General features: G+C 40.6%; 1 protein-coding gene across 1 annotated transcript; it reads left to right on the forward strand.

Moving 5' to 3' along the window:
• Positions 1–29: 29 nt before the first annotated feature.
• LOC306697098 (interleukin-6 receptor subunit beta) lies at positions 30–12,744 on the forward strand (the record flags this gene model as incomplete). The annotated part of the gene is made up of 15 exons (XM_079160840.1): positions 30–99; positions 1,268–1,372; positions 2,409–2,520; positions 2,989–3,122; positions 3,246–3,388; positions 4,498–4,657; positions 4,792–4,874; positions 5,628–5,865; positions 6,331–6,534; positions 7,057–7,152; positions 8,092–8,232; positions 8,519–8,644; positions 9,997–10,081; positions 10,461–10,542; positions 11,391–12,744. The coding sequence occupies 15 exons, from the start codon at positions 30–32 to the stop codon at positions 11,826–11,828; spliced, it is 2,217 nt and encodes a 738-aa protein (XP_079016966.1). The 3' UTR covers positions 11,829–12,744.
• Between the last annotated feature and the right edge of the window lie 467 nt (positions 12,745–13,211).

A 13,211-nucleotide genomic window follows, 5' to 3' on the forward strand; every position in this document is an offset into this window, starting at 1 on the left:
GACGTTATTGTTCATTTTTACCTGTTATGATGAACATTTGGTCTCCAGAAGTGCAGCTTGCTACGTGGACGGTGATGAGCCTCTGTGTGTTTTCTCTTGGTGAGTTGCAAGAGAAAAAAGTACACTTGTAATAATATATATATATATATATATATATATTATTTAGCTGCTTATCTAAATGTTAAACCTCATGGTTGGTTTCCACTTCTCAGATATGTATTTAAAAGTGAACCTGGATTATATTTACCAAACGTGTTTAATTTAGCTTCAGATTATTTGTACATCATGTAGAAGGTAGTAATACCTTCACACACACAAAATACTCTGTTACAAGTAAAATATCCTGCATTCAAAATTGTACGTGAGTAAAAGTACAAAAGTATTACCAGGAAAATGTACTTAAAGTAGCTCAAGTAAAAGGTCTCACGATGCAAAATCACAACTTTCATTATGGAGCCTTCGAGGTCCTGAAGTTATATATTTATATATGTATTATGTGCTACAAGACAAATACATATTTCTTGGAGGACTTTTAACTTTAACATATTTAAGATGTATTAAATATTTTGTTCAGTAGATCATAGATTTGTTTGTAAACTCATAAAATCAAAGCATCTTAAGCGGTCAGATAAATGTAGCGCAGAGGTTTAGTGTTTTCACTGATCCGTTCAAACTTTCATGTTCAAGACAATTGAAATAATAAATCAAATCATTTAAAAACATTTTTAAATCCACCAGGTTGAGAACCACTGAAATGTAAAATGCATTTCATAGAGAAATATTCTATAAAATGATGCTGCTCGAACTTTACAAGTATATTCCGTTATGATCTGTCAACAGTCGATGTATTAGCTACATTAAGTTATATCCAGTATTTAACACTGGAATTATTATTCCTTTGTTATTCTAAATACTCAGATTTTAACTTCACAAAGTTGAACTTTACAGTTTTATTATATTACAGAAGAAAACCCAGTGAGGAAACTCACCAACAGTAGACGTAGTGTTCAGAGAACACAACAAATAGAAAACAAATATATAACATCCTAAAATATTTGAGACACGACTAACAGCTGCTACATCTTTAAACCACATCTAAAAGTGTCAATAATTCAAATTTAAAACAATCTGACCACGGCTGGAACAAAAGACTTGAGTCTGAGTTTTGAATATTTAAGTCAGCTCAGTTCTTTGGTATCTGTGTCTGTAAAATACTTTTTGAGGAGTTGGACGTGAAAAAGTTCTTGTTTTTCTGTTTGTGTGTCAGAGGTGACGGTGAAGCAGTCTGACCTGAAGCTGTGTGAGGACGACCAGCGAGTGTGTGTGACTGACCTCAGAGACTGTGGCCCTCGACCCCCTCCATCTACATGGGGTGAACACACACACACACACACACTCACACACACACACACACACACACACACACACACACACACACACAGTCAGCAGTGGCGTAATGTAAATTCATCCTACTCCTACTGTGCATGTGAGTATTTCCATTTCATGCAGCTTTATACCTCTAGGATAACACTTCAATAGTAGAGGTGATAACTTAGTTTAACTTAAGTGAGGACTTTTACAGTTTTAGTACTTTTACTGAAGTAAAGGGTCTAAATACTTCTTATACAACTGTCAGATATCTTGACAAACTGTTCCCTCTGTTTTGTATCCACATACTCAATACTGTCATGAGCTCATGCTGGGTAGGAATTGGTCTCATAATATTCATTTAATAAAATCCATTTCAGTTGTTGTGGGAGAGTTCTTTTTGACAAATTTTGAGTCACATTTGAACTGAATTCTTCAAGCGCTATATGTCAATCATTGTGTAGCCCCGCCCCTAAAGCATCCCCTGCTTTATGGTCTGTTTGACTCTAAATGGACCATCATTTACTAAATGAACATCATGCTGTATTGAAGAAGACTTGAAACTAGAGATTGAGACCATAAACTCATGTTTACAATGTTTACTGAGGTAATAAATCAAGAGAGAAGTAGAGTCATTTTCTCATAGACTTCTATACAACCAGAGGAGTCGCCCCCTGGTGGACACTAGAGAGAATGCAGCTTTAACACATGAAGCTTTGGCTTCAGTCTTCAGGACCGGAGGTTGCCGCCTGGATCATATATCTGCTGCGCAAAGGATTGTGGGTCAGAGTAGCCAGAAAAACAGGCTGGCTTGCATAACTGGAAAATGTGAACGGATGTAGTAGAACATCCTGGTATTGTTTTTTTGGTCATTCTGCCTCTGAAACTATGTATTGGGATGTTCTAAATCTTTTTCTGGCAAACTAAATCGTTTGGTAGGACGGGTAGAGAAGACCCAGCAGCAGGTGTTGCACATCAAGATGATTGATGACAAAGGTGTGGTCCGCTCTGGTCACAATAAAAGTTGTTTTTTCCTGCAGAGACCCTGAACGTGTCGTGTTACTACCAGATGTCACACAGCTCTGTGACATGTGAGTGGAGTCGGGAGTCAAACAGCTACACCGAGCCTTACGTCTCTCTCCTCTTCAGCAGGTAAGCGCTAACCAAAGGGAGACGGCTTACTACTGAAATGCATCCTCTTTTTATTGCTTTTTTCTTTCTCTTTGTATTTATTTATTGGTTTTTATGTTTTTTATCTATTAGCACGGTTTTATCTGTTTAAACTTTAACCTCAGTTTTTTTCTTGCTTCCGTTTTGGCTTCCTGTTGTTCTATTGCACAGTGTCCTGCTATTGCTTTACTTTGTCCATCAAATCACTTTGCTTTTAAAGTTGCTATATGAATTGTTATTAATTTGGAAGTCCAGCTTTAGGCTCTGTGTATCATTTCTAATCATTTCATATGTTTGACATGTAGAGGAACAATCTTCTTACGGTGCATTTAGAGAAGTACATTTTGGAAGAAACGAAACGCGTGATATCGAGGTCTTAATCTCTGTTTTTGATTTCCTTCCTTCTCTCTTCTTCTTCTTCTTCTTCTTCTCTCTCTTCTTCTTCCTCAGCGAATATGAAATTTTCTACTGTCCGGGAATCCTCAACCCGGCCGCCATCCTCAACGTAACGGCCCGGATCAAGGACTACGCGATGGGGAGGGTGATCTGGTCTCGGCCTCACACTGTGTTTCTTCACGTTGCAAGTCAGTGGACCAGATGCTTAATCACCGCAGTAACCCCAGTAATGAATACCAGCCAACTGAATGTTTCCAGCAGATCACTGACTCCTTGTCCCCTCTCTTTGTGTCCTTGTCTCCTCTCCTCAGTCAAACCCTCTCAGCCTGTGTTAAGTCTACTTACCTCCACTGAGGACTCAGTCAATGTGTGTTGGAGAAGCAGCGTTCACGGCGTCTGTCGGCTTCGATACAGAGTCGACGGCGCTCACATATGGACCGAGGTTATCATACAGGTTACAAAAACATTGTACTCCGTACTGTGCTTAAGTACAAAGTCGAGGTACTTGTACTTCCATGTTTTGTTACTTTCTACTTCTCCTCCACTACATCTCAGAGGTAAATGTTGTACTTTTTACTCGACTACATCTCAAAGGTAAATATCGTACGTTTTACTCCACTACATTTGTCTTACAGCTTTAGTTACCGGTTACTTCCTGTCCAGGTAGAACCACGTATCTTCAGATGTGTTGATGCTGAATGTTTGTGATAAACTGATGAAGCGTTTCCTTTATATGTTGAGAAAATCCTCTTCAGCTAAACAAACTCTACAAAAAGCCTTTTGGATCAGCTGGAAAATGCAACGTCACAAAGCTGAAAACAGGCTGTTTGTTCTTTTTAGAGATACGTGGTTCTCACAGGACAGCGATGCTACAAACATATGATGATCTTATAGAATATGATGCATTGATGTAGATTAAACTAACTAACAGGACATAAAGGAATAGTAAAACACGGACACTGAATACTTCTTCCACCACTTATTGTACTGACTTTTTACCTGGAAGCCAGATCTTTAACAACTGTATAACCACTATAGAGTGTTTTTTTTAAAATGCTACAATTTTACTGACAATTTTAATCTATTGTGTTATTTGTTTGATTAACGCTCTATTTATGAGGCCTTTAACCCTAAAATAAAGTTGAACTTATGTAGATCCGCTTGTCCCTAGATGAGTCCCCACAATGCATCAGTGGGTTTGAGTCCCCACGACGCTATTGGTACAAGAACACACACATACTGAAAAGTTCATGTCTTAGCTGAGCTTGTTTTCAGAACAGCTGGAGGTTTGTTTCCAGTACTCGCCACAAAGTGTAAGAGTGGAAAGCTTAACAATTGCTTCACACAGCAAGGATGGAAAATTGAGGCTAAATTTCATATAAATCATGTAAAATACAAAAATGTAAAGTATTGAGATGGTGGAATGACATTTGACACATCTGATAATGGAGATTTCTGTTTGGTGGAGAGAGATTTCTAGGTGACCAAATACCAAAAACAGTCAGTTTTTTTTCTCTCATTCATTTGCTGTATGTTTTTTTTGTTTTTGTTTTGGTTTGCCAGGCTCTACATTCTGTGTCTGCATATGAAGATCAGACACTGAACTACACAATCAAAGACCTCCTGGTGTCCACCGTCTACAGAGCTACTGTGGCCTGCAGAGAGGAGTCCGGCATCTGGAGCGACTGGAGCTCTGACGTCAGCGCGAGGACGCTGGACAAGGGTACCAGTTTACGTTCAAACCCAGATTAAATTAATGGGCTGAGGAGATTCACCGGATGTGGGAAGAAATTTAGAAAGAGACTTTGTGAAATTGTCTGAATACTTTCCGAGGCTAAAAATGTTTTTCATTTGCAGCGCCCTCTCAGCCTCCAGAAGTGTGTTACAGACTGGAGAAAACTGACTCTGTTGGATCTTTTCTCCTTCATCTCATGTGGAAGGTACATTGGAAATACGTGTTATAGTCATCAATAAAATAATACAGAAAATTAGTACAGAAAAGTCATTTTCTATACGTCCTGTCATCTTTGACGGTGCGTCATCCTCACGGACGAGCAGCGTCACAGAGTTGAGCTTTTAATCTTTGCAAAAATAAAATGTTAAAATATATTAAAAATATTGCCCAAGAAACAAACTTCCACCTCTTAAAGCTTTATCCGTGTTTGCTCTGAGTGAACAGTGCCCTCTTTGTATTTTGTGCCGCAAAGCAAAAAAAAGAATAAAACTAAATAAGAAGTAGCATTCGAAAACTAAAACTATACAAAACATATAACACTAAACACTAAACAAGTACAAATTAAACCATAATACGAAAGACGCACAATTGAGCTAATTTCTTTTTTAATGCAAAGTCTTCTTGAATGATCTGTGGAATCTCTGTGCCAAAGTACCCAATCTTTGGGAGGTGATTTAGCATCAACGTCGTCCAACAAGCAGCATCTCACATTTCAGAAATGTTGTGTCTTAATGTTAGCAAACGTCACCGGTTCTTAGAAAGAAAAAGGCAACAGATTTTTGGACTAACTAAAAATGCAGAAAAATAATTTGACTGACAAAAACTAAACCAAAACATTGTTGTTCAACACAAAACTCAAACTAACAAACATCTAAATTTGACTGAAACTAATATCCGTTTCTGAAATTGAATCAAAATGAGGTGAACGTCTCCACACAAACGTCCCGTCTCTCTGCAGGACCTCGACCTCCGTGACGCCGGAGGTCGTATCCTTGGATACCAGGTGAGCTACGAGCCGTCCAAGAAGAAGAAGCAGCAGCAGCAGCAGCTGCAGCACGGATACATTCAAAACGTCACAGAGGTGACGGCGCTCCTGGAGGTGGACGAGGGGAACTGCAGCGTCACAGTTGCAGCCTTCAACGCGGCCGGCTACGGACCCGCTGCACATCTCAGCATTGACCCACAAAGACAGACCAGTGAGTAGCACGCTGTGGTTATCACATAGAAACACTGATATTTATTCACATGGTCATGTCCTGGCGACGTGTTGAGGCTTCACCAAGATGCATAGGATTTCCGAACAGCAGTGACTTCTGTTTATCTATCAGATGTGCTAATCATGAACTTTTAAACTGACACTATCGGGTTTAAAGCTCTCTACTTATGCAACATCCTGTCAGAGAAGGAAGCAGGTGTCTTGATGTTCAGATAAAACTTATTGCAACACGTCAGATGTTCTCTTTGATTATGAAATGTTTACTTGTTTCAAGTGTTTTTGACTTGTAGCTGTTTTAAAAGAAGGGATCTTGAACTGTGCAGGGCTGCAAAATGCTCAACAGATTTAAATAAGCGACGGATGGAACATGCTGCTGTAAAGAACAGATTATGTTGGAGTATAGCTATTGTTCATGGATCACTAATCATCCTTTTGTATTGTGCAGCCCTCCCGTCGGTCAGACACCTGTGGGTCTCCAGTTCCTACCCAGTTATGAAGGGCCTTCTGGTCCAATGGGAGAACCCCAAAGTCCCGCCCTCCGTCCCGCCCATCAGTCATTTCACTGTTCAGTGGCGCTCCGAGACTCGTCCATCCACCAGCAGCCGCTGGACCACAGTGGACAACCTCAACACCTCCGCTGTCATACGAGGTGAAACGGTGTTGCAATACTCAACTCCTCGTTTATTTTCTGAATTATCCATTTTTGGGGAAAATATCCAACAAGCCCAGATTGGTTGTGCATGTTTTAAACGGTTGGCAACCTCCGGTTCTGACGAGTGAAGCCAATGCTGAAGTGTCTTAAACCTGCATTCTCTCTCACTCAAAATTGGATGCTGGGTTGCTTACGTCAAACTTCTCTGATTTCCTGATCTAGAAACTGCTCTGTCAAACATTTGATAACCATTGTGTTGTCCCTGGGGCAAAAATGCCTCTATGTTTAACTTATAACCGTCACTATGAGAACAAAACACTTTTTGCAGCTGCTTCACAATAAATAAATTAAAGCAGGTGGGCTTTTACTTTGAAACGGCTGCAGAGCAAAAGACGCAAAATAAAAATAAAAGTCTGTTTCAAACAAAGGCCTGATCCACTCTTTATTTGAGATGAATAGATACCAAGAACATATGTTTATATTCTATTTACAACATGTACTAACTGTGTGTGCTTGCAGATGTCCGTGATGAGTCCTACCTGATCAGCGTGTTTCCCGTCTACAACCAGCAGTGTGGACCTCCTCAGTTGCTGCCGGCCAGTCTGCAGCAGGGAGGTAAACATGCTGGTGATGGTTACATCCAACCTTTTTAAACCCAGTTAGTCCAGCTAAGACCTCATCTCCCCCAGTTAGCATGCTAGCGACAGCGTTATCACGTCCACTGGGAACACTGTGCATGATGATTGATGGAGTAAGACTGAAGATCGGTACTGTAGCAAAACAGTCTGCAGTCTTCTTTGCTTTAGGGTTTTGAATTTACGGGTTTTGAATTATTTAATCTTGTATTGCTTTGAGATTTGAAAGAAAAAGAGATTGGGGAACTCACAGGACTGTTGCTCTTTGGCAGTAAAAAGAAAGTTTAAAAATACAGAATGAGTTAAGGTATAGGCACACTAATATTAGGTTTTTCTATGTAAGAATGAACTTGAATGAACAAAGACAGAATATTTACAGAGAAGAAATAATAATTAATCTGACATCTAATATTGATTTCTGGTGAACTGGAACAGGATATCTTGCACCATGAATTAAAATAGAATTATCTGCAGGACTCAACAGTGACAGTTGCCATCCATTGTGGCAACCACTTTAACAGATAAATAACAGGGACAGCAAACAGCAGAACATGCATTACATAGAAGAAACAAACAGAAAGGGGAAAAAACATTTGAATAAATAAAATATATTTACCACATAAATGTCTGCAGGGAACATAAAACAGCTTACTGTTGTTTACACTACATGTGTTTATATTTGCAATACTTGCCGATGCTTCATGTGTTAAAGCTGCATTCTCTCTAATGTCCACCAGGGGGCGACTCCTCTGGTTGTATAGAAGTCTATGAGAAAATGACTCTACTTCTCTCTTGATTTATTACCTCAGTAAACATTGTAAACATGAGTTTATGGTCTCAATCTCTAGTTTCAAGTCTTGTTACCTCCACAGAACAGATTGATTTTATCAGACACATGTCGTTTTGTGTGTTTTCTCAGCTCTGATGGAGGCGGTTCAACTGAAGGTGGTGGGCGTGACCAAAACCACTGTGAAAGTGTCGTGGGTGTGGCAAAGGAAGGCTGGACCAATCAGAGTGCACCGCTACAGAGCGAGGCTGAGGAGCGACTCGGAGAATCAAAGTAAGTTAACAGATGTTTTCTTCCATTGAAGCATCTGTCAGTGGGTTTAAATGTGTGGCGATGTTATGTCACAGTACTTTGTTGTAAACTGTAGATTCTTTTATATGAAATCCCTCAATAGTTTCATGATTAAACGTGGATGAAAAATAACGATAGTTCGGCTGATTTATGAGCAATAAAGTAAATCGGTTGGTTCATATTTTGAAGCAAACTTTTATCAGAGCGAGTGTTTCTGGGTCGATTTGAACAATCGTATCTGTAAATACAGAGCACGTTCTCTCTCCAGCTCTCTCTCTGTGGCCCGACCAATGGCAGCTCACCTTCCTCAACCTGAACCCAAACACTGCGTATTCTCTCCTCCTATTGGCCGACGATGCTTCCAGAAACATCATCCCTGTGACGACAGACTTCGGTGAGTCTAAGAGCAGAATGTCCTTTTGATAATCCCAGTGCAGAAAACATTTTGAACTGTTGGATATTAAGATAAAATCACCTCCGAAAACGTTTGTTTTTAGGGTGCTCTTGGGTTTGTTATTCCATCAGGATGACAAGCATTAAAATATCTCGCACGGTAATTATATGAAACTAATCTGCAGGACTCTACAGTAACCAATTCTTGGCCTAAAACTGGGACATCAGACAGCAGAACATGCACCCCAAAATAAAGTAAAAACATTTGTAATATTTGTTGCATTAGTGCTATTTAAATGTTGCTGTTACAGTCAGAACATGAACCAGACAAAGCTGCATGTGTTGGTGCCTTTACTCGCGTGACACAGACGTCGGCTTTTAGAGATACGGGTGAAGCAAATGAAGTGGTTTGACTGTGGAGTGAAACGTTTGACTAATCTGCCAACATGCAAATCGATTCAACGTATAAAAAAACAGCTTAACCTGAACACAAAAAAAAGGAAACTTGTGAAAAATGAGAATGTAGTTTATATTTTTACTTTGTTTAGTTACTGTAATGAAGCTTTTATTCTTTTATGTCACATTTTCATAACTAACCTGATGTAGTATCTTAATTACTCAAATTATAAGGCGACTAAAAATGGCAACTATATTTGGTTTTGGGCAACCAGAAGCTGACTCCTCTTTTATAAGTTAACCAACGTATCTTCATATATATATATATATATATATATATATATATATATATATATATATATATATATATATATATATATATATATACATTCTTCAATAACGGTTCTTATGATATCTTACGAAAAGTTACTCTTATTTTTTTCTGCGATTTACTACAAAAGCAACACGTGTACATTTCTGCTCATTATATGAAATACAGTCTTTTCAAAATAAACTTCACAAGAAACTACTCAGTTAGGTTTAAGAAAAGATGGTGGTTTGGGTTGAAATAACTACAGAAGTGTCGATTCTTAAGTACGCAAGTTACGTGATGAATAACGTTGATTTCTCGTTTCACACGGGGAACAAACAGCCGACTCCTGGACCGTCCACCTCCCTCCGGTCCTGATGTATCTGATGAAGAGAATATAACAGGAAACTCGGATCATTTCTTTGTGTTTCGTCCTTTGCTTTTTTTTTGGTGAGAACGGGATTATGTCAGCCTTCATCGCTTCGATTTGTTTTCTCACTCACTCGTGATTCCTTTGAAGCCGCGGCCAAATTATTTCTGATCAGTGGAAAATGACGAAGTGACGATTCAGCGCTCGTCCAGTTCAGTCAACTAGTCAATAATCAAATCTAAAATATAGAAAAATCATTGAATTCAAATCATTTCAGATGAGGTACCAGTGGTGGCTGCAGCGACTCCTCTGCTGCTGCTGGCTGTCATTGTGTTCATCATCTCCATCCTGTCCAGGACTCTGTGAGTCAACACACACACACACACACACACACACACACACACACACACACACTCCGATCAATAACAGCTACTGTTCTGTTATTGTGGCTGGATCAGGAGCCTTTATTTTACCCACAGACTGTATATAAGAAGTGGAGGTCCTCATGGTGACGTCTCTCGTTGGTTATGTAGCCTCCAGTTGTTGTTTTTTGCAACCAGTGAACAGGAAGTGACCATATTAGGACTGAGGAGGAGTGACGTAGAGTCAATCACTAGCCCCTGTTTTTTCCTGATGTGTTTAAGGACAGAGGGTTAAATGCTGGGAGTGCAGGTTGTGTGATTGACTTTCTTTCTTAAGCTGGTAAATTTAAAATTCATCTATCACACCTCTTTTGTGCAGGTACAAGTCTTACTTCTTCCCGCCGATCTGCAGCCCTCAGGGCAGTACGACAGGCCAGTGGCTGATGGATCCAAACCACCAGGTGAGTTCTTAAATATACTGGCCTGTGATTGGCTGCCGATTCTCAGGTCTCATGAGAGTGCGCTGCTAGTTTAACGTCCCTATAAACAATCATGTTTAACGCGTTGCTTCATCTCATATTCAGTTTTAAAGACTTATTTTGACATGACTCAGCGTTTTTTACGCTTCCCGTTCCCTCGTCTCGAAGTCAGTGTGTTTTTAATTAGATGTCTGACATAAGATATGTGTTTAACAGAGATTTAAACGTTTAGTTCTCTGATATAAAACAGGTCAGTAAATACCTGAATCTTGACTAACTGTCCTCAGAGAACACTAGTCCTCCTTTAGCTTACGCGGCGGAGACGTGAAGTCACGTGACCGTGATGGAGTTCCTTTATTAGCTTTTTACTTTACACGTCAAACATCATAAAAGTGGAGTTCATGTTTTAAGTTTATCTTGATGAACCACCTGTAAGAATCAGAAACATTTGTTTATTTTCTGCAATAATTCAAAATCTAATGGAACAATCCCGTTGGCTGTTTGTGGACGGAACCAGTGATGCTAACTTCCTGTTAGCTTAAAAAATATGTCATCCCTGCAGCGCTAATGTCATCGTCTCAAGCCTTCTGATTCGGGAGCATTATAAGCGGTTATGTTGGTGACATGAGACAGGATCCATCCCTGTTATCAGACTTGATGCACGTTTACAACTCTTCACTGGCGCTTTATTATCTTTTGAAATAGTCAAACTCCTCCCAAATGCATCATTCGATCAATCAGATGCCAGAAAAAGGGACTTTTCTGTATCAACAACACTTTAAATCTGTTATTAGTCTTCCCTGAATCCAATCCTTTGTTGCCCTCAACAGAAAACTGCAGACTTCCAGGTGACCGATGTTCTCGGAGAGAAGAGTCTCATCGCGGTCTGTCCGAACTCGGAAGAAGACCTCCACGAAGACGCCTCTCCGCTGTCCATCGTCAGACTGTCAGCCCGCCGGCTGGACACAGAGTGTATTCCCGATGCCCCGGTAAACACGGAGCACCCACTGGTTGCTCCCCAGTCCTATCGCGCCGACTACCCAGACAACCCCCCACACCCCGACGCGGTTCTCTTATCTGAGGAGAGCCGAGGGCGTCAGACGCGTGACGCAAACGGCCGCTTTCCTCAGAGAGACGACGACGAGACGGAGCTCGAGAAAGAAATGTTTGATCTTTGTGAATTGGTGGCAAACGGTCACGATGTTTATCAGATGACGTGCGAGGCCGGGTATGTGGCGAACGGATGCCCGATCTTATCCGATCTGTGAGAGTGGTTGTGCGGCAAAGAGTTGCCAAACTGCAGAAGAAGAGTGAGAGACACACGCGCTGGTGTCCGTTACACAGCAAGACACGTTGCTTCAGTTTAGCAGGCTGGTGGCACCGACATGAAGAGAGTTTCATTCTCCGATGCTGGAGTTCACACTGAAACCAGACCCGTTAGCAAAGACCAGACGCGTAGCTGTTGTTTTTAACTGAGGCGGTGATGCACTTCCCCTGCTTAGTCTGCCGGAAAGTAAGAGAAGAAGAAGAAATCAAAACAATACAGACTATTCCTTGGTGTGTTCCAAGCAGACCAAGAGTTTTTTCTAATTTTCACGATATTTTGTGCCTCCTTGATTCCTTTCCTCGCCTCGCGTCTTAGTCCCGCCTCGGAGGCGAGGAAGCGACACTGGTCAGTCCTGGTTTGAGATCAGACCACTTTTGTGTCATGCCTCTTTATTTGTGTTGGAGAAAAATCAAAGTGACCATTGATCTTATGAGTGACCATTGATCTTATGAGTGACCATTGATCTTATGAGTGACCATTGATCTTATGAGTGACCATTGATCTTTTGTGCTTACAAATGCGGTGTTGGGAAGTGATTGCTTTTATGGCGTCCTGCTAGAATTAGCTGGCTTCCTTTTCTCACTCAGGACGACCACTGTTTATTCTTCTTAGGTGTCGAGGCCTGCTGAGAAGAACCTCTCAGCAGCATGTTCTGAAGTAGAAGGATAACAAAGAACTGTGGAAGCGTGGAGGTGAGGGCAGAGCAATGTTATGGCTCAAACCTCCTCCTGATTGCGAGAAAGTGACCTTTATTGAAGACCAAATGTTCTAGTGAAGTTACAAACACTTTGTTCTTTTGACGCCATTTGTATTGTGTATGTGTCACCTCCTGTGACAGAATGCTAAACAAGTATATATACCAGTGTCAGAGCCAGACCTCTGAGCAGTCTTGGCACGTTGTTGTATGTGTTCAACCCTGACTCCTTCTTTGCAAAGAATAAATGTTAACTGATTAATGATTTTCCATCGGTCTTGCGTGAATTTTTCTAACAATTTGTTTATGCAGAGGACACACCGGTGTTTCCTCGCTCAGAGCTCCTCCAGATGCATTTTTAGGGATCGGGCTGTTGTTCAAGATGGAGAGCTGGCATCGAGTTTCTGATCACAAGTCAGAGGATCGAGGAGGCACAAATCCGGGGAAATGAAAGCGTCCTTGTCCTCTGATATTTTCTGCCATAGGTTTGTGATTTTAAAGTAGAATCAAAGAACTTGTTGCACTTCTGATTTTATAGTGTGTGTGTGTGTGACTCTATCGCATCAATGCTAGCACAACAACCTGCTAATATAACACTGATTGCTAACTTGATAGCATGGCTACATACAT

Source organism: Pholis gunnellus (genome assembly GCF_910591455.1).
Source record: "Pholis gunnellus genome assembly, chromosome: 6".
Taxonomy (NCBI): Eukaryota; Metazoa; Chordata; class Actinopteri; order Perciformes; family Pholidae; genus Pholis; species Pholis gunnellus.